This window comes from Hippoglossus stenolepis, chromosome 24 (genome assembly GCF_022539355.2).
Source record: "Hippoglossus stenolepis isolate QCI-W04-F060 chromosome 24, HSTE1.2, whole genome shotgun sequence".
Taxonomy (NCBI): domain Eukaryota; kingdom Metazoa; phylum Chordata; class Actinopteri; order Pleuronectiformes; family Pleuronectidae; genus Hippoglossus; species Hippoglossus stenolepis.
Window position 1 is genome coordinate 3,501,701 of NC_061506.1, and position 22,041 is coordinate 3,523,741.

The 22,041-nt window shown below is 42.7% G+C and overlaps 1 protein-coding gene across 1 annotated transcript in view; it reads right to left on the minus strand.

The window, feature by feature from the left end:
- Nucleotides 1-6,984: 6,984 nt before the first annotated feature.
- Nucleotides 6,985-22,041, minus strand: part of LOC118103602 (cholecystokinin receptor) — a 32,724-nt gene continuing 17,667 nt past the window's right edge. The window contains exons 4-6 of the mRNA XM_035150693.2: nucleotides 18,102-18,363; nucleotides 13,181-13,308; nucleotides 6,985-12,250 (exon numbers count right to left, since the gene is read on the minus strand). Coding sequence (XP_035006584.1) covers nucleotides 11,673-12,250; nucleotides 13,181-13,308; nucleotides 18,102-18,363 — 968 coding nt within the window. The 3' untranslated portion in view covers nucleotides 6,985-11,672. The remainder of the gene's footprint in view (nucleotides 12,251-13,180; nucleotides 13,309-18,101; nucleotides 18,364-22,041) is intronic.

Genomic DNA, 22,041 nt, shown 5'->3' on the forward strand with positions numbered 1-22,041 from the left:
CAGTGAGTTGGACTTGAGAACTCAAAGAAAGAGGCTTGTGTGTCTCTGGTCAAGTAGCTCAGCCTCTTAGAGAACAGATTGTAATAAGAATCGAACCAGCGACCTCAGGTGTAGCAGTGCATCCTTTAACAGACTGAGCTACTTGGTCAGACACCTGTCATTTCTTTTTAAGAAGCTTCTTCTTCTATGTCCAGCCCCCAATGCAAACACTCAGAGCTGGTGAAGTCCTCCACTCACATTAAAGAGCCAAGAACCCAGAGACAGAGGCTGAAGTGTGTCTGGTCAGGTATCTCAGTCTGTTAGAGGAAGGACTTGCAGACCTGGAGTCGTGGGTTCAATTCTTATGGGACCCAGTGAATTTATGAAGTCAAACAGTCTGATGAGACAGTTGAAAGCTTCATGAGAGGATCTTTGTTTGTGTTGGGTCAAGTAGCTCAGTCAGATGACAGTAGTCTGGTGATTCTGTAGCTGTGAGGAGCTGGTTCGGACCCTCACCGTGGCTGATAACCGGAGCGTGCGTGGGTGTCTTGGGGTGTTTGTATGTATGTGGGTGGTGGGGGTGTCTCCCCTGGCCCTCCAGAGAGTCAGGAACAAGGGGTTATCGAAGGAAACCTTAAAACTTTACTGAAACACTTATTTATTATTATTATCATCTGTAAACCGCATACACGGAAAAAAGGTTGAAAGGGTGAAATAGCTTTACTATTCTATGGTGTTTCTATTCTGTGATGTTATTTTACATTGTAATGCCTTTTTTTCTACTTCAACAAGTCTTTTTTTGTTTCTGTCACACACACACACACACACACACACACACACACACACACACACACACACACACACACACACACACACACACACACACACACACACACACACACACACACACACACACACACACACACACACACACACACACACACACACACACACATTACTGAGCCAAAGCAGTATCCTTTGACTGCCCATGTTGGTTTATCGACCCGCTCTGTGAACTGAGCCAGCAGCAGGCGGCCTTGTACCGTCCGTGCCATGTGGTGTGGCCTCAAATTCACCATTTTCATAATTAGGTGTCAGCAAGGATGACAGATGATGTCTCTCCTCTCCTCCTCAATCTGGACACCAATGTGCTGGGCCTTGGCAAGCGGGAAATCGGAAAGCAGAGGAAATGTGGGCAGCATGACTGAGTCGCATGTTTTTCTTTCCCTTCCATTAACAGACATTTCAGCGGTGACGCATGCACAGAAAAGTGCCACAGTCCCAAATATTACTGGATCAATCTGATCTGCTGATTTCTTTGGTTTTAGCAATATGATTCACACTGAGCCATTGATGGTTACTTTGTGTGTTTTTGTTAACTGTAGATTAAGTGTCCTGCTGCCTTTCTTTGCATCAGTACACAGTCTCTAAATGTCAATATGGTTCCACGTATGTTTTTGCTACAGGTGCATGTTGTGTATACAGATCTCTGTTTACGAAACAAGATCTATACTTAACCTGGAGCTAGAGCTTGCCTTCTCACCACTGTTTGAACACATAAAGGTGATTCTGCTGAATAAATAATGAGCTCAGATGGAAAGTACATTTTTACCTTAGCTCAAAATGAGCGTTTGTGTCCAGCTGTGCTCCCAAGACCGTTTCTTTCATTACAATTACCAAAATGAGGCAAGACTTAATCAAATTACCAACCGATTAGCATTGTGTATGTAAACCTGAGGTGTTCCCAGTGTAAGCTGTGTTGTGTGTGCTCAGTCTCGCAGGCAGGTTTTGTAATAAAGTTGGGTGTGCAGCTGCATAATTATTCAATCCAGTTGGGTATTCCTGATTAGAAAACGGTCCTGATGTCAAGATGGGAGGAAATTAGCTTCAGTTCCGTGAATAACTCTGAAAAGCTTACATTTTAATTTGGGAGCCACATACATCACACTCCTGTACGCAGGGATTATTTACGAACAATTAAGCAGAAGGTAATTTCACAAATGAGAGCACTGGTGCGCTCCATGTTGTCACTGTAATGATTACTGATGCTGTAAAGATCGAGTTAATGATGATGATGATGACACACATTATCAGTTATTGAGAAAAGAGTTGGTTAACGTGGTGCAGCGACTTGCAGATACCACAGGCTATAAGGCCATCGTGGGTATTGATTCATTTGTCAGTGCCTGAGAGTTTTTACTCGAGTGTTGTTCATGTTATAGTGATGGGTTTCTGGCTGTTTCTTCTTCTTTACTTTGTCCCCAGTGACTGTGGTTTACATTAAAAATAAATTGCATCAAACCAACAAGAAATATTTGTCATAAAGCCGTATGAGCGGAGTTTACTGAGCTCACCGGACTCCTGCAGTGTGGGCACTCAATGTGTTTTTTATGGATGAGAAAGTGGCAGAGCAAAATTCATGGCTGGATTCATTGCAATATTGGCATCGCTGCAGATATGGACTGTGTCTAAAATGTGTCCCTTTCACTCACTCACTAGTCCCTGTGCAACAGATGCAATAAAGCTCTCTCCACGGTGAGCAGTAAAGTCAGGTGGCAATTTTTTGTGTCTATGAAATGATTCACAGTGGCACTACTTTTCTTTCTTTCCACTGTGGACATTTTGGAAGACAATAAATATAAGAGCTCCCTGTAATAATTATGGTGGTAAAACCGATCTCGGAGCCCATCGGCCGTCACCTGAAGACGAATTGGCCTCTGGGGCAATGGTTCTAGTGGAGACAGCGGATATCCAGGCCAGTGTCTTCCTTTCACCACACAGCGTTTACAGTCTGAGGTAAACGTTTCTCCATGGAACACAAAGAGCGATACTTTGAGCAGATGTATTTCGGTCAATGTGTTCCACTTCTTTTGCTCTACACACCGACCTTTTAGCTGTGGACCATCAAAGCCATGCTCAAATGTGGCTGATCAAACAGTCTCCATATTCACAGGTAATATTAGTCTATTTCAAACACTGTAGGAACAGTAATGGCTAATATTTACTGAAACCTCATAAGTCGTTTGCTATGTGGAAAATACAAGAACAGTTTTATACCCTCACTACATTTATCTTCAAATCTTTTTATTGTCTTCTGCCCCACAGTGCAGCTCTTAAACCCATTTCCTCCTGAGTAAGTCGACTCAAAGTCTTTTTTTAGGCTGCTTATGTTACACATGTGAGTGCTTATTATATAAAACGTCAGAGCCTATGTGTGAGAAAACATACGGGTAATAGCAGTCATATTCACCGAAGTCTATATAGAAATTTATGGGGTTCCCATGCCTGTCACTGATTATGAGAGCCGAGCGTAAAAACCCCACAAACAGAAATAGATTTCTCCAGAGGACGTCCCCCATCTGCTCGGGATGATCGTGGTTAAAGTGTGATTCTCAGAGACTAACACTGGAAGGTTGAACTGTCTTTTGCTGTATTGGCTCAAACACGGAGTGAAGGAGACGAGCTGTGCCGTGCCAAAGATCAGTGCATAAACCTGCTATAATGACACTTCTCTTCACTTCCCTCTGCTGAGGGAAGTTAATGCGCAACACTTGCCAGGCTGCTGCTCCTGGCTTGGAGGTTGTCAGGACCGACGAGGCAAATGCCAAATGAAAAACATATAAGTCCAATCTCATTACTTTCCCATTACACAGGCCAAGTGATTAGTTCCGGCAGCCTGGAGGTAATGCAACACTGTGCCACTCCCATCAGCAAGCAGAAAAACACTGGGAGAGGAGATTCCCACAAGTTGTCATATTGGAAGTCCGTGTCCTCAGGCCCTCATATCTTATATCTATATATGTTTACTTTAAATGTAACCACCCCCTCTCTGTTCTTCACCGTCTCAAACCAGGCGGGCCAGCTCATGTGTTTTCATAAGCAATACTCTTATGGAGACTGCTCTTTTTTACTTCAGTTACTTAGCAACTAAATGGAACATCACACAAATAAAAACCTGAGCCCTCACCAGGGGGAAAAAACGCAGAAAATCAGAAGGCCATCACACTAATGGTTGTGATACATCTGTCTCCTCTGGCTGTTCAAGGTGGGAGCGGAGACCACGAGGTGTTCTCTCCACAATGAGCCATCAGCACTGTTAGCAATGTGTGATTTAGGCCATGAGAAGGCCAAGTCGCCGGACATGAGACAACTGATTCATCACAGCGTCAATTTGATCATTCATCAGGCTGCACATCCAAATTGATTGACTGAGTTAAACAAACTTGTCGGACAAGATTTTTTGTTGTTGTCTTAGCGTCAAACCACTGAGGGATCGGTCTCAGATCTTCTCACGGGGCAAACCAAAAGACAATATTTAGTTTTGTGCTTTAACATTTGACTTCTGTGTGTTTAACTGCAGAGAAGAAACAGAACAAACAGCACCAGTGGCATTAGCTTGTTTGAAAAGAGACAAACCCATTTGGTAGAGTGATACTGTCTCTTTCATTCGAGGATAAAGATGCACTAAGCCTCAGTGAAAGATGCTGAAGGTTTTTTTTTTTTTTTACACATTAAAATTGGGAAAAAAACTATTTTTCTCTGCCAGGTGACCTTCTACAATGCACCTTTCACCCTTTGGATCTGTATTACTCCAAGCGTGAATTGAAAAGCTGCTATTATATGTGAATTAGCCTCCCCGGACACAGTGAGTTTGAAGCACCCCATGTTTTGCTCACATTGGAAGGGGTATGAATTGCCCAGAAAGAAAAAAAAGGAATAATAATTCATGCCCCGAAGGTTTTTTATTGCGCACACTGGCTTCCTTTAAAAATAATGCTCCATGTGTTCGGCTGAAAATACCTCTATATATGCTCGGGCCTCTGGAAATAGGAAACATTTAGATGCTGCATTGAATCAGCTGTGCAGCAACGTCCAGAGCAAAACACTCCAATGATTGTACAAGGAGGAAATGTAAAAGGGAAACACCAGCTATGATTTTCTTTTCATCCCTTTAGGTTGGGTTAGGGTTAGGGTTAGATACAGTGATCCTGATGTATGCTCTTTTAGCTCGCAAATGACAGAACCTGTGCCTACACACAGAGAATATCACCGCTTCAACTTGCAGGTCAGGCTGGTTTTCTGGATGAAAGGCAGAAGAACATGAGGGGATGAAGAGAAATGTGCTGGATGTGGGAACGAGTCTTTAGGAACACCTGGTAGGAGATTGGAAAGAAGATAAATGAGCTGTCTGTGTTGCTCTGTCGGGTGGTGCTGATGGTGGCGAGTCGGGCGGGGGGGGGTGCAACAGAGAAGCCGTGTCCATTTACTCGACTCTCCGCTGTTGACTTCCATTACACAGCCTTGTGGCGGAAGGCAGCCATGACAAATGGTGTGGGAGTCAATGTGCTAATGGTATACACAACACAGTATGGGCACCAGCAGCATGCAGGGCCAGGGACACACACTGCTGCCTGGGATTACAGATGAGTTAACAACAGTGTGCAGCCCCGCAGCCCGACAGGTGCTGAATGGTTAAGTAAAGGAAACACAGCTGGAAACATATTAGGATGCATCTTGCACTGTTAGTGGCTTGCCATGAGAATGTGAATTTCCTCTGTGTCGTCACAAAGCAGTGCATTTCAAAGCTTCTCTCTGTCCTGGGATATTGTTATAGTTAAAGACCAGAGCAGCTCAATGGGGCAAAAGGGACTGAGGACTGCACCAGGGACACGTTCTGTCTTTTAGATGCTCACAGGACCTGTTTTTAAAAATGCAGAAATTGACTTCATGTTGGCATTTTGCACGATTCCAGTTACACGTAGTGGCAGCAAAAGCAAGCTGTCAACATGTTATCATCTCATTAATTTGAAGAAGTTGGTTGGAGATAAACCTTTTCACTCGAAACAGCTGCGGCTGCAAAATAGATGCGATTGGAGGGACAACAGTGAACCAATACGTTAGAGTTGCAGTCTGTAAAATCACAACAACGAGCAGGTAGGTCACGGAGCTGAGGGAACAAGAGACAGGTGATGATTCACTTTATCCTATCAACATTTCTCAGATTACACAAAGTCATTTCAACCATTCATAATTTAAAAACGGTGACAATAGCCGCTTTAAAAATACTTGTGAGCAGGAAACAGGAAACACTAGCCAAAGAATTCCAGATGTTCCAGCTGACTGCACATTTACTAATGACACCCATAATAAAACAAGACAAGGGAAATGTTATTATTCTGTAGAAACTATTAGGATGAAATATAATGTAATGATCGTACATTACAATGAAATGCAGACAGGCCGAATGATAAAAAACCTTTCTCAAGTCATTTCTATTTCCTCCCAAATTGATAGACCTTACGATGTAACAACCCCCCATGATTTAAAATGACACAAAACATACGCATGGCATCAGACAGCAGCAGCTAACTGAAAGCCATTACAAAATGAAATAGAAGAGCTGCCTGTCATTAATATTCAGGGCACATGGCGTATTCCACTGTGGGCTCTGACTGTGTAAAATATTTTGAAAGCCCGCGTGGACTTTTTCACAGGCGATACAACTGAGAGAGAAAAAATAAAATAGTTTCTGTTTTTCCACAGGGTCGGATCCACGTCTCTGAAGCTTGAAACGCAAACTGTGTTTTTTTTTTTTCCAGTTTTCCGTTACGAGATGACAGATTAAAGTAGGGGCCTGGTGCGTTGCCATGGAGATGACTCCTGGGGCATTCATCCTCATCCTCATCCTCATCCCGGTGAACTGTGGATTTGAAGTTCCAAAGGAATTCTCATCCCCCGAGGACTTTGATTCATACCAGAGCGATTCGCTGGCTGAGCTTACTTTCTATTGTTTGTTGCTATTTTATTATTCATTGCCCTTGTCTCAGGTCTAAAGAGTGCAAAAATATTTATTCACAGTCCAGCTCTCTGCTGCTTGAGGTGAAAAAGTGTTGCAGACTTCAGTGGACAGCTGCTAGTTCAGGGTTACATTCATCGTTTGGTAAAATTTCCTACTAGAAACCTATTTTTACTGAATTAATAACAGGTTCTCTCACACACAAAACATCAGGTTTTTACCCCAATATTTATTTTGTGTTAAATAATGGACATTTAGCATGAAAAACACCGTATGTGTTGCCAGTCACCATGAACCAAACCATGAATAACAAGACGGCATCATAATAATTACATCACACAGAAGATACAGTGAAAGCAAAACATCACAAACATCGATAACCTCACATTTAAACGAGTTTCTTGCTCAACTGACGGACAATTACATATTTTATGCTATTATAATGTAGCACAAGCAGGCACCACATGTGGTAAAATGATATAAAAGAATTCAGCAGACCCATAGAGACTGCTTCAGTAAACATTTAGCGCATTTAGACGCACGAACACGGACAGCTCCAGCCTCAGAGGCTTTCCAATGCTCAAAAGAGCTAAATATGTGATTTCATCACCTCATCTCTGCGCCGACTCTTCACCTCAGGATTTCTCAGTTTGTTTACTTGTAGGTTTTTCTCCCTTGAAGCCGAGACTTAAACTTGACATCACAATAAAACATTCGATATTCCCTCAGAAGGCTTTAAAGAAGCGTCTCGAAAAGAACAGCTCTTACATACTCTTCCCAAACTTAGAGGAGAAGGAGGAGGAGCAGAGAAATCTACCACGTTCCCTTTTTTTTTTTACAGAACTTGTCAAGCTGAGAAAAAATACCAACATGAAAAAGACCAGATGAGAGCAGATTCTTTGACATCTCACATCTTGTGAAACACCCAGGGTGCAGTACCTGTGGGCCAAAACAAAATATGTCATTCTGTGCCTGAGGCAAACCTACAAAAATCACTTTATAATTATGAATTATTCTGCAAGGGAACAACATAAAAATATCCATCAGAGGCACATTTTACTTGCAGCCTTCCTCCAGGAAGCCATTATAAATTATTGAGAAATAACTCCTAATTTACTTATGAGACCTTTGTCAAACTTGGCTGCTGGCTGAAAATCTGGTTACTTGTATAAGTCAACTTTTCAGGAACTAAGAATTACCACTAGCATTTTTAGGTAAGGATTTTGGAAGCTAGAGGTGACCTTGAGATTCCTTGGAGAAAGTGATTCTTCATTAAAAAAGAAAATCCTACAAATCAGAGGTTAACTAAGAGCAAAATCAGAATGAGCAGCATGAAGAGTTTGAAAAATCTTGTTTCCTTAAGCTGCAAAGATTATCCATCTCTCTCTTTGCCTGTCAATGCCTGTGCTGCCCTGCACCACTTCTGCTGCCCTGCAGCCCCACCTCACCCCAGCATCCACCTGCAGGCTCCTACAGGGGGGCAGTGTTTGGAGAAAGCTGAACTATGACACTGCAGTTTATATTTTGTGCTTTCACTTTCTTTGTGCACCGAGATCATGAAAATGCTCCATGTGTTGCGGTTTCCTCCTCATGAGCAGCCTAAGGCACCTAATTGGGTTCTTATTGAGGGAGGTAGAGATAAGGGGGAAACCAACTGTGTGCACGGTCCCTTGCCTCCATCTCATTCCAATTTCAATTAGCATCAGGTATTGTTTGGGGACAGGGTCAGAATTAGGTTTCTCACCCCTGGAATAGCATTTTAAGTAGTTTTTTAAGAGAATGCAAACTTGCAACAGAAATCAGTTTGTTTTGCAGCCCGCTGTTTGTTTCAGGATACATCTGCTGCGTCTCAATTAGTGCACTTCCCCTATTCACACTTGTTTTTGAGTGCATGATAGCACAAAGTTTAAATGGTAAAGCTGGACATAAATTCTCACCCTGACGCCATCTTGGCCACATAACAGAGGGAATTCAAGCGAGGAAGGAGACATCAGCACTAGCAGCGGCATCATTTCTACGGCATCCGAAACAGGGGGCAAACGCATTAAAGTAAAACAGAAAGTAGCTGCTCTGGGAGTGGGTGCTTTTCTCTATTCAATAATGCAAGTTTAAACCTGCTGAGGGGAACAGCAGAAAAGATATAAAATTCAATAAAAACAGTTCATCTTTAAGAGCATGTCTCAGTCTCTCTGGGAGGCTTTTACCAGAACTTGAGCAGGGCTACGTTTTTGCACTGTTAATTCTTAATGCACTTGAGCAGAGACTGAGATTTATTCCGTGAAGATGTAAATCTACAGGACACAGAATAAAAAAACACCTTCAAGCCATAAATTCACAGGTTTAGCACCAAGCGCTGGCAAAGGCATGATAATCACTTATCGTCTGGAAGCTGCCAGAGAGTGTTTACGTGGGGGGCCCAGTCCGGGATCTTCTGTGTGCCAACTGTCCGTCTGTGAGACGAACTTGCCACCTCCTATGCTGCCGCCTGTAAACTGCTCTCGGACAGTGCCTGCGTCTGCAAATCTTCGCTGTCACCCACACGCTATTGTCATTCATGTATTCGTACGCCTCCGCAGCAAAAAGGATGAAAGGGTGGTGGTGCAGGGACGGGGGAGTGCTGGGCGACGGGAGGACATGAAAAAGAGGAACAAACTTAAAAGTGGTTGGGGATGCAGCACTAAGCTTTCAAAGTAATACTTTTATCCAACGTATGCAGGATAAAAGTATTACATCACACTGCTTAAAACAAATCCAGGACATTTTTGTGCTGCAGATGCCAATGGTAAAATGTGGATGATTTATAGTTATTCACTGTGACACTATCATGAGAACATTCTTTGGCATAATTCAATATTTGTCATCTTATCTACAACTCTTAAATAAATTAAAAAACTGCTGTATGTATGTTTCAAGAGGCATTTAAAGGGAAACTTGAGTTATTACTTATCTGGGGTTTTATTCCTAATGGGCCGTGCAACTCTGGCAAAAAGACGTATGCAATTTACATAAATTATACAGAAATTGCATAAATGCAATTTCTGTATAACGCAGAACATATTAATAACACCCCCGACTACATCCTCAAAATTGACCAGTTGAATTAACCGTGTTCCTAATAAACTGCCAAATTAATGTATATCAGGAAACTAGCAGCAAGCTAAAGCCAGGCATACACCGAGTGATTTGATTTGACTCGTTTTAAGGAGCTGCATCGCTTTTCAACCTCGTCGTGCGTCATTTGTCGTCGGAGGAATTTCTCGGTCGGCCATTGTCAGGCTCTCGCAGAGCTGAAGCATGGTCACAAGTCGATTCCCCTAGTTTCACTGTCCCTGTGTGAAATGGCTAAACACAAAAGCAGGGATTGTAGTTTTTTTCTGCTGGAAGATATGATGATCAATTTACAATTTAATAGCCTCAGACGTAGTTTGCTTTCGTTCTGTTTTTGCATGACCATCTTCTTTTGTCTGATTCTCCCGGTTCCCCTTTCAGCTACGTGCTTTGTGCAAAGGTTCTTTTTCAATCAGGGTTGTTATTATTACTGTATCAAAGAATTGAAGGCGCTCAGATAGAGAGGGAGGGGAGACATTAGCTGTCAGCTTCACAAAGGCAAAGCCATGAGGTTGGCTCTGCGGGAGAGGGCCCCTGAGAAACACCTCGTTAGTCTAAGCCTGGAAACACGGGCTTTGTACTTAGGTAATGCTTGGAATAATTGGCAGCGCTGCAGTGGAAGGCAGAGAGTACAAAGACAAAGATAATGGAGCAGAAAAGGTGTGTTTGACTGGAGCACTTTCCTGTGTCGTCGGTAGGAGGGGCAGACTGGAGCAACAAGCAGGTACAATCAGCTTTTAATGGGTGGGTTATGTGCTAACTGCTAATTGACACATTAATAAGGATTATGAATATTAATGTCTGCATCAGCATTCAAATACTCTTTGTAGCAGGCACGGGCAGGAGATTTAAAAATCCACACAGGGTGGATCAGCCTGGTTCTCTAAACCTGACTTTCTTATTTTATGCCTGCCAGGATAAGGCTAAATTACAGTCTCATGTTTATCTTCAAGATGATTACACAGTGTAAAGATGCACGGAGATGTTCCCCCTGAATCACAAAGAGGCTCCGCACGAGGGTCAAAACATCCCGGCAGTAGTAAGAGGCCAACAGAATCACCCAAATACAGGAAATGGAATGTTTTTGGTGTTGTATACTTTCAGGAAAGAAAAGCAAAATACCACAATAAGAGCAAAAGACTTTCTCACAGGAAGGCAAGAATGATGATTTCTTTGAGTTCAAAAACATGAGAGCCAACTGTGCAAAGTTCAATAAAATAATTTGAGCGAGAGAGAGAGAGAGAGAGATACCCTGAATGAATGAAGGTGAAAAAATATTTAACAAAAAAGGATCTGAAATCCAAGCTGATTTGTTACTGAGTCGATGATTCCTCAGTGTTCATCAGCCCGTCTGTCAGAACATAACCTTTGGCACAGTCAGAACATAAAGACAGTGTTTCTATGTACCCAGGATTTGTCTTTTCAGTGTCGTTCCCACCAAAATGTCCGTCTCAGCCAGTGAACAACCCACCACGCTGAAAGCCACACAAAAAGCACAGGCACTTGATGTTCGGTTCAGGGTGCAACAAAGTGGATGCTGCCAATTTAAGAGAAGAGCGCTTCCCCGCCATCCTATTCTGCAATCATGCACACAGAATTTGAGCAAGACCTTTAGAAACGATCTCATGAATGAGGGAAGGGATATTACTCAGGGCATGACTCAGAACATAGTAATATGAAGAATGAGAACGGGAACTTGAACGGGAGATTGAAAGAACAGATGGTGCACGCAGTAACCGCTGTCCGACAACCACTGCTGTGACAGCCAGCTCTCCGCCAGGCTCGTTCATCAGGTGCCGGTGGTGCTGACGGTGGTGTAGCTGATCTTGGACATGGAGGTGGCCATCGTCGTGGCCATGGAGGTGGCGGTGAAGCCATCTTCTCCTGCTTCTCTCTTCCTGCAGCAGAAGCACTTGCGGCAGAGCCAATTGTTGCAGCAGCAGGCGAAGGTGGAACCCAGGGCCTTGCGGAAGCGTGTGTTCATGAAGCAGTAAATGATGGGGTTGACGCAGGCGGAGGAGTAGGAAAGCAGGTGGATGAAAGAGATGGGCGCTCCTGAGAGCGCTCTGGAGGCTGACCTCAGGTCAAAGGCTTTCCAAGTGTTAGCTGAGTACAGAGGCATCCAGCAGATGAAGAAGAGCGCTACGATTACCATCAGCATGCGGATGACTCGCTTCTTGGCCTGCAGTTTGGCCTCCGAGGTATTACTGCGGGCGCGCTCAGGCTTGGCCTGGGCGGCAGCAGGCGGGGCAGAGAGGGTGGGGAGCTCCACAGCAGAGGAGGGTTTTTTAGCCACCTGGATGTAGCAGCCGTCGTCATCATCGTTCGTCCCTGCCGCAGCCGCCCTGCCTACACCGTTTTTTTGGCCTGTGGAGGGTCAGGGCCAAAGTGTTAGTTAGTGGCAGCTGCATGAAGGGGAAATCAATATCAAAGAGGGGAAATCAATTACAGATACACTACAGGGGTTTGTCATTAAATCTTTTCCCTTAGTCTTGTTTTCTTCCATATGGAAGAAAACAAGACTTTTCATATGGAGTGGAAGGAAAATCAACAGGAGCTGTTGGGGACTGAATCTTGAAGTGTAGTGATTAAAACATCATAAACAACAGTATCAAAGGCATCGTTCACAATATGGTTGGGAAATTAATTGTTTTTCTGTATTTTTCCTTGGATTGGAGTGTTGAAAAACAGAATCATAGCCAAGGACGGAAGTTTGTTATTTTTCTGTATCAGAGAGAAATAATAAATGACGCTTAGCGATAGATTAACATTCCCTCCTGAAGGCTATTTTAGATCGTCTCAACCTTGATGAATCATACACTTTACTGGACTCCATGGAAACCAGTGCTCCTCCTGCACACAGCACTTGTAGTTCACCTGAAGGGAACATATTTCTGCTGTAACGCTGTGGAGAAGTTCCACACAGGCTTGAAAAGAAGTAGCACAGGCTTTGTTACAGGCTGAGAGGGGGGGTAATTTTGGTAACAGGTGCAGAACCTGCAGGTAGCAACAAAATATGTCATCTACAAAATCTCCCTTTACTAACATTTATTAATGTATCTATATTGACTATGAATGGTGGTTTGTGCCTGTTTGAAAGTGCCTGATTTCATATTTGAGGGATTTTTTACCACACTTTTATTGAATCCAGTTTTTCCTCTCTTTTCTAATGTGATTCACTGCAGCTTCACACAGGCCTATAAAGAGTGAAATATATGTTTTCATCTCCAGCATGCGTTAAATCAATGTGAGCAAAAAGCCTTTTGCTTTTTGGACTGAATCCATGATGGATCTCACCGGAGGTCTCCGTGTTCTGGCCCAGCTCAAACTGCATGCCTCGGAAGAGTTCTCTGGAGATCAGACCGTATGCTATAATCATCACCACTCCCGGGACGAAGAACAGAGTGAACAGCAGCAGCACATACCTGAAAAACAGCCAGAATGGAAGGAGGGAGCCGTCAATAAAAAGAAGACAGAGAAAGAGGGAATCTGAGCTGAAGCAGCTGCACCAAACCGATCAAACACTCGAGATTCTGCAGAACAACTATCTGCAAAACTTACCATTGAATAACTGAATGTGTTTTTCTTTACATCAAACATCTCCATGCATATGTGGGTGCTGTGCTAGAGGCCCTGCAGATGGCTGACCCCTCCCTAACAGTCCTCTTTACCTGTTTGGCACAAGATGCTGCGAATCCCAGGCGCAGGTTAACCCTCCTCTACACCTGCTCTGTCTCTATCTTTAGAATATTTGTTTTTTCTAGCTGATGTTCTAACTACAGATTTTATGTTTCAGGTTCTGTACATACCTTGTACATTCACTGTAACTCCTGGTTTACAAAGTTAAAGTGCAATATTTCCCCTTAAAATATAGTGTGAGAAATGTAACGTGTTTTGTTAAATTCTTCCATATTTTATAGTGGCCCAGAAGTGCAAATCAAAACAACAAATGGGAAAACACAACAAGGAATCAGATACCACCACAATGGCAAATAAGGAAACACAACAACATTAACTTCTAACACAAAAGTGCTGTACCTGCTATTGATAAGGATTGTTGTTAATTGGATGTTGTTTTCCAAAGGTGAATGTCGCTGTGATTTGTTGTTGTGTTTTTCCATTTGTCGTAATAATCTGCACTTCAGGGCCTCAGTAATATTTATTCATTATATATTTAAAACCTTACATGGTGCAACATTTGCTGCATCATTCATTTATACGCCCGTGCTGACTATTATTGATTAATGATTTTGTTTCACTTTGTCACTGTCCAGCTTTTATTTTTAACTCAGAGGGAAATAGCTGCCTCTTAAGACGCTGAATGCTTCTCTCTTCTCTTCCAACATTATGCGCAGTGACATTCACAAAGTATCCTCAGTAACATTAGTGCACATTAGTTTGTGCAAAGTTTGCCGAGTTAGGTCGACCAGTTGGATCAGTGAGCGTCTGCAGGTGTAACACTACAAAGCATCTTCTTTAAGAGGGTGGTGACCGTCCTGTTTAACCCAGAGACGGTTTTCAACACAACCTTAACAAAGTTACCTGTTTTCATATTGACAGTTGACACAGTGACACAGTGCATATTGACACACGGTAACAAAGGGACATCACATGAGCACAGCCTGACGTACTTGAGACAGTGCACGCAATTGCATATTTCACAACAGTAAAAGATGTAACAACTTTTTTTTTACAAGCCATTTGCTGCACAAAATGACTTCTTTACCAAACAAACATGGTTAAATACGCTGGAATATAACTCTCTGCAGCTTGGGGCTGTGTGCTCCCTTCCATTTCTTCCCTCGCACAGAAAGAATAATGACCATGGCTCCCTCAAGCGCCTGGATTGATGACACCTCAAAGAAAAAGAAGTGAACTGAGTAAAGAGCAAAAACACTGAACAAAACATGGACAGAGGTGATTCGTCAACCGTGTAAAAAATTCACAAGGGCTCAGATGCTCTCGGCACCGTGTGTCAAACCACTCAGTGTGTTTTCTATCCTTCATGACTATAATCTGGTTTGCAAATGAGTTGCATAAGAGACTACTTGGTATTACAAAAGTATAGATCAGTGTGTCAATTGAATAGGGTTAGGGTGGGTGCAATTATTCAAAAAGAGAAAACTACAGAGTGAGCCCAGAATAAATAAGATAAAAAAGCTGCACAGATTCACTTTGATCCTATCAAATCTTTACCATCTGTGGCCACATGTCCCTTTTGATTCCCCATAATCAGAGCATGCTCTTCTCAAGCACCGCTGTCTGCCGTGCACATGAAAGCGTCAGCAGCGGGAAAGAAGAGACGGGGGTTTCATTATTCCTCTAATATTCTAATGTCTTCCTGGGCAACCCTGTGAACTCTGTGCAGCCGCTCTCTATCACTTCCAAAAGACGGCTTCAGTCGGAGCCTCTCATCAGCTGCCTGTTTGATACTGAAAGTCTGTTAGACAAAGGCTGTCAGGAGGTGAACATGTAGGAGTGTGGGAACACACCAGATGAAAAGCTGCTGGTGCAATTCTGAGCGGGTTTTAGTCTGAAACCCAGAGAGATGGAGCTGAAGCTGCTGAGGCCCATGAACAAAACATACAGAGCTTCCTCTTTTCACTCCTCACACAAGTGATTATCACCTGGAAAAGGTTGACATTAACATTTAAGCCCTAATGATGTAAAAAATGGACCCAAAAACAGTCAGATCCAATCTAAACGAACCCAAGAAAAATGAGATCCAATCGAAGTGGACACAAATTTCTACATTTTGATATTTAGAATATATACTTACCTGGATATCTGATAATATTTGTAGTTATAAAGTTTTATACAAAGTGTGTCGATGTTGAAAGAAAAAGCACCATAGCATAAAACACAAAGTCTGAGTCTTCGGAGGGAAGCTGTGATCTAGGTTATACTTTCTTAATGCTGAGCTTTCTGATGTGAAATATATCTAAAAAGTGTTAATAATGCAGGCCAATTGGTGGCTGGGTATGCAGTGAGAGCTGTATAATTTAAATGGGATTTTATATTGGACCATAAAATGTGGTTGAGACATTTAAAGGCCAAAATGAAAGTCGGCTAATATATGTGCTTCATCGTAGAAATGACAGAATAGATGACCTGCGTAGATGATCAACAACTGAAGGTCAAATCTTTGCTTAAACACAATATTATATTTGATCGTTATTAAAATGTCATCATTATGTAGTACGTTAAATTGTATGTGAAATTGCATGAAATCATCAATGCCCACCATCACAATTATACAACTTGGAAATGGTCAAATTTGTCATTGACTTGAAGAAATTGCTTCATTAACCACTTTATGGCTCTTGGGCGCCTCAATATCATCTGTTCATCATCTCAGGCTGTGATTTCAGTCTAAAACGGGATGCTTCAATAACTCTATCAACTGCTTCATTAGGCTCCAAAGAAGGTGTGATTTCCATACGGTGAGAGGGAGATGAAAGAGGTCTTACCTCCTCACAGACTCGGTTTTAGCCCCTAATTTAAGGGTAATTTAAAAAGGCAGCCATGATGGGCAAATAGGAAACTGTGAATTTAAACTTGAAAGGTCTTCGTGCTCTGTGACACGTCTGGACTTTTGACATCCGAGCTTTCTTCCTCCTCAACCGAGCAGACTAATTAACTGGTCTCCCACTGCCTTGTCTTTCCCAGTGAAGCTTAAGAGTTTGATAGACAGCCAGAGAAAACAGAAATCCTTCAGAGAGTTTGACCACAAAAGGCTGTCGAGTCAAGCGATGTCCTCGGCGCGTTTCGGCTTCTTCTTCATTTTAATTGCGCCGTCCTGCAGAAAGTTGTTCATGGGGAGATCCGGGAAAGTCCCTGAGTGGTATATCCCGAGATGCTCAAACATATCCATCTACTTCGGGTTCTTCTCTTACAACAAAGCAGCAATTATTGGTATTCAGAGGGCGTGTAGATTGGACGGATGACTTACCAATGCAGAGCAATCCACAATGTAGCTGCAGCAATCATTACTCTGCTGACCTTTTGCATTAGCTTTTGTCTCACCTTTATCTCAGCGTGCAGTCGGGAGCCTAAGAACAATCATTATAATTTAAATTGATGGCAAAATGGTAACACGCATCCTCGCAGCACCATCTTCAGAGCTTTGGTGCTCTGTAGCTGTCAAATGATGTAACCTCCACTTCCTTTATTTCTCCAGCTCCTCCATCCTCTGCAATGTCCCCTGCTACGCTAAAACCTGATCCATTTCAAACCCTCTCTAATTAAGACTGGACAGGAGCTGCCTGCTCACCTTTTTCATCTTAAATGACCGACTCGCACCTAATGATTTCACTCATTTTTCAGACGACGCGCCTGTAACCACTTTTACAGCTTCTGCTCATGGGCTCATTCCAATAATGACCTTTTCTCCATCATTTTTATACCTTTAATCTCTCTCATATTTCCCTACACAAACTCCTAGCTTTCCTCAAAGGTAATAATAAGACAATTTGGGTAATACACTTATTTGAATGCACCCCAATAATAGTTAACGAGACACTGATTAAATGTTCTAATTAGCTTTCAAAAAACTGATGTCATCTAACCCATGGCAAGAAATAAATCCTATTACCTGTGTATTATTTAAACTGCTGAGTGTACTTAAACTTATATATGCTAATGGATAGCATTACAAGCAAACATCATTAGGTAGATTACGTAGCACAGGGGCAATCACATGCTTGTTCCCTTTACTGCTCTGAGAACAGTAAGTTTGTAATAGAAATTGGAGACTTTGCCAAAATGACTCCGTCAGCATGCATGTTTGTTTTCCAACTGGAAGCGATCAAAAGAAAGTGGCTTCAACAAACGCAGTTAATATCTGTTTGTCATGGTAATGCTTATGTAAATGACACAATTGGACTGAATGCAAATCAGAGTTGCTCCACATATTTGGAGGCAGAGCCATGCAGCCTGTATTCACTTCCTCCATTTATCTTTCCCTGGTAGCTGCTGTGGTCGGGGAAGCGTGTCGGGCTAATTATTGTCATGCATATGAAATCTCTGAAGTTTGCCCTGACTTTGTGATAAGTTCCGTCTGTTCTAAATGGCAGATTTATCGCTGTAAAACCGCGAGCAGGCCTCGTCATCGAACACATCACACCAGTCAGGCGAGATCAGTGAAACTAATGAACGGATCTTGCTGCTTGTTAATTTTTGCTTTGTCAATGAAGCGACATGTCCCACCAGTACTCACCAGGTCTGTTCAGCTTGATGACTGGGCCAGTCCAGGCGACACATGTGACCGACAGTGCCGTTGGCCTTGGGGAAAGTCCTTATGTTGCTGAACACCGGGTACGGCACCATGATTAGCAGTGACACCACCCATGTGGCGGCGATGACACGGTAAGCGTGGGAGCGAGTCTGCCACGAGCGGGACTTCAGCGGGTTACAGATGGCGCTGTATCTCTCTATGGCAATGGCCACAAGGCTGAAGGTGGAGATGCTGACAGAGATCCCTGCAGAAAGGAAAAGGCAATTAAGTACACAAATTGGCATATTCTTGAGTTCATTTTGTTTCAGTTGCATACAGTCTAGTGTTTGCTTCTCTCCTACTCTGCGCTCACATATGCAGTATTCTGATACTGATGAATTCCCAAAGAAGCTGGTTTCATTGATGTGTTTTTCTTTTGCTGTTGTAAGACAAAATTGGTAAGGTAATTTTGACTGAAACGCAGCCCGCTTTCCAAGCTGCTGCTCCGCTCTGCCAAAACTCCTGATTTTAAGACCCGACATCGTCATCTGCCAAAAGCAGCAAACATATAAGTTGTGCTGCATTAAGTTATATTTATATATATACTTTATTATTTCAGTCTCATTTAGATCATTTAAATCATACAAACAACAAACAGGTCTATCACCACCACTTTGTCAGTGGGTGTAAGAGGACTAAAAGACATGTCCTATTAGCCAAGGACACTGTCTCTGTGGGGTTCAACTCGGGTCAAACTTCAGACGATCCAAGGCCAAGTGGTATTTGCATGTATGAATATGCATAATCTGCAGAGGGGGAGGAAGCTCAGTGAGAATCCCAGTCGTTGTCCTGAGGGTGACACAAATAGCATTAATAGTCCCATACCAGCAGCTACAAAGGAAGCCCCCCCGGGAATGAATTCACCACGGTGATCCTGTATCGCTGCACGAGGCAGCGTCTTCAATCCACCATTTCCCCGTCACATATTTATCCCTATTCATTGTTCCTGCACGAGAGATGAGCATATCCTGCTTGAGCCGTGGCTTTGCATCACAATTGACAGGAGGAAGTCATTATGCATACTCCTACGACCATGGCCGAATTCAATTTACAGGAACCATATTAAGTATTTCAGTGGTGGACTGCACTATGGCTCAGTCGAGAGCAATTTCTCCTCCGCTCTGCTGGATCAGCCTTTCGTGATGGTCTCTGCTGCAAACCAATGATCCAATCTTTGGCCCTTTTAATAGTGAAAAGCTATGAGAAGCTAAAAGATGAAGGATTTTGTGTTATTTGTTAGCAACCTAGAGAAGAAAGAGATATTTAGTGTGGGATGTGATGTGGAGTCTGATAGAAGCGGAGGACGGCTTTATCGTATGCCTGCGCTAACAGAACAAAGGAGAAGACTTGTGCAGATACTTAAGAACAAAGAGAACATCATCTTCACAAAAAGACAACTGAATGCCTTTTATGCTCTGGGAGCAGTCGGAGAGGCTCTGCTGTGCAATGTTAGAAGTATGTGAGCTGTTTGCGAAAAGGAGGATTCGTTTATTGCTGCAGAGAGACAATCAATTCACACATGGAGTCATTTATCAGACCCAAGTCCAGGACCCAGACATGATGAAGCATATTGTCAGATCTGGTGTCACTTATGCTTGTAGAGGACATCTTAACTCTAATAGTGTGAATAAATCCCCAAATTCACTCAGACAGCTCAGGGAAAATGTAAAAAACAAAACATAGCTGGATCTGAGAATTTGATGGCTTCCTCCCTGACCCATACTGCAAGTTTTGTTGTAATCTGTTAAGTAGTTTTCCCCAAACGGAGGCTATGATTATCCACCAAATTAAATCTGTGAGCCAACATTTGGGATATGAAAGGATATGCAGGGTTCGAGATACGTATTGATGTGCTTAGCAAAGCGACTTGTTAGGATTTACCACCTGTTACTTTAGAATCTGAATCACAATGTTGGCTTTTGTCAATGAGTCGTTACTGCGTGTGTAAAGTCAGCCTTCCTGCAAATCGCCGGGCGGAGAGTCCGCCCACTCGTTCAATGACACATTCCTGCCTGACTTCTGATCACTTGAACACGACCGGTCAACCTCTCGCTCTGGTCAAGCAGACGGTGGTGGGTGGCACAGTTGACACATGCAGATCCGAACAGTGCACCGGCAATGCACGAGTCTCACACAATAACTCTCTCACACCCCCACGTCTCTTTCAAGCGCCGAGCACAGACACTGAGAGACCCAATCACACACGGGGGGGCTTTTCTTTTGTTGACGCTTGAAGGCAGTCATGCCCAGCCACAGCACCAGCTCATACCGACTGTGGAAATGAGGAACCCAGAGATGTGGGAGATCTGATCCTCTTCTCTCTTTCCCAGCAACAGCACAAAGGACGAATAATCAAAAGAAACAATAAAAAATAATGAGCAGAAGAAGAAGAAAAAAAACTAAGCATTATTTATTTACAAGTACTTCTGGAGAATGTTTTGCAAAGTAAACTGGCAAAACGCAGGATTTGAAGAAGAAGGACTTTGCAAAGAGGATATTCAAAACACGGAAGATGATTTAGAGACACATCACCGAGGGATTCAGTTTTAAAGGGAATCATTTTTTCCTGCAGAGTCAGATAAGAAAGTGAATCATACCCTCATATAAATATATGGATTGGCCAATTTATCAGTATCTGAATCGTTTTACTCCCGATTATCTGCATCAGCATCAGCCCCCAAAAATCCATATCAGCTGGTGTGTAGGGAGGTTGCTGCTCCACCTTCCAAATACTCTGGGACATAACGCCTCATAAAACTGTAATTTATATGAATTGAACAAACAAGATGTTATATGTTACACTTTTAAGAAGTGATTATGAATAAAGATAATAATTTTGACATTTACTTTAGCAGTGAGGTCTGTTTTAGGAACATGAATGAAAGTATGATATAGTCTTCTTCCCACCCAGCATAAAAAGTGCATGAGAAGTCAGACTTTATTGCCTCCTACCCCACAGGCTTCAATTGGCTCATTATATTTGGCAGAGCACAATTCTCTATACCATTTTTTCTGGGCACGGCTACATGAAGATGAGTAGCTCAACCTATAGAGCCCCATTAGAGGGTGACGCCTGTGTGAAAATAAAGACCCCTTCACTCAATTGAGAACCACACAGCTTTTTCAAATGAGTGATCTTTTTAAAACCCCTACACTTAGAAAGACTGATGGCGGCTTGTGTACATTTGTACTGAAGGGGAAATGCACTTCCAGGTGATGTATGGTGCTGATAGTCCTGGGATTTGATTGATGGCACAGCTGCAGGTAGTCGAAGGCATCTCTAGAGAATTGAGCATGCTGAGCTGAGGGATTAGATTCTTGTCCTGGAGCACGAGGCCAGAATTCATCAACCCTTTCAACGTTTCAGTCCAGGTCCACTTGACCATCTGTTATATAACTGCCAGGGGAGGGCACCGCTGATCTGAGGTCAGCACTTGTGATGGACCAATTTGTTTGGCCTCTAAGGAAGAATTATGGAACAAATCAAGAATACGTTGCTGTGGGCTACACCAGGACGTGGGCCTGGGAGAGGCTGAAGGATTCAGGTCCTGGATACATTTCCTGCATTGTCGCTGTGTTTGATCACTAAGTGATGACATACGCTGTTGCTTGGCATTGTTTTGTGTGTCCTTATTAATTTGTTTTACTTGTTTATTTTCCTTTTTAATTAATTTGATCCATTTTTTTATTTCCTAGTTTCATCCGTCTGTTCTAAGCACTTCTATTCTTTCCATGTATAAGTACAGACCCTAATATTGATAGCTGTTCTACCAATAGATACTTGTCACATTCTGTAAATGTTTCAAAAGTGTTAATAATCAAAAAGAACATCTTGCAGTAGTAAAACACACGTTAAAATATAGATCCTGCTCTCCCATGCGTT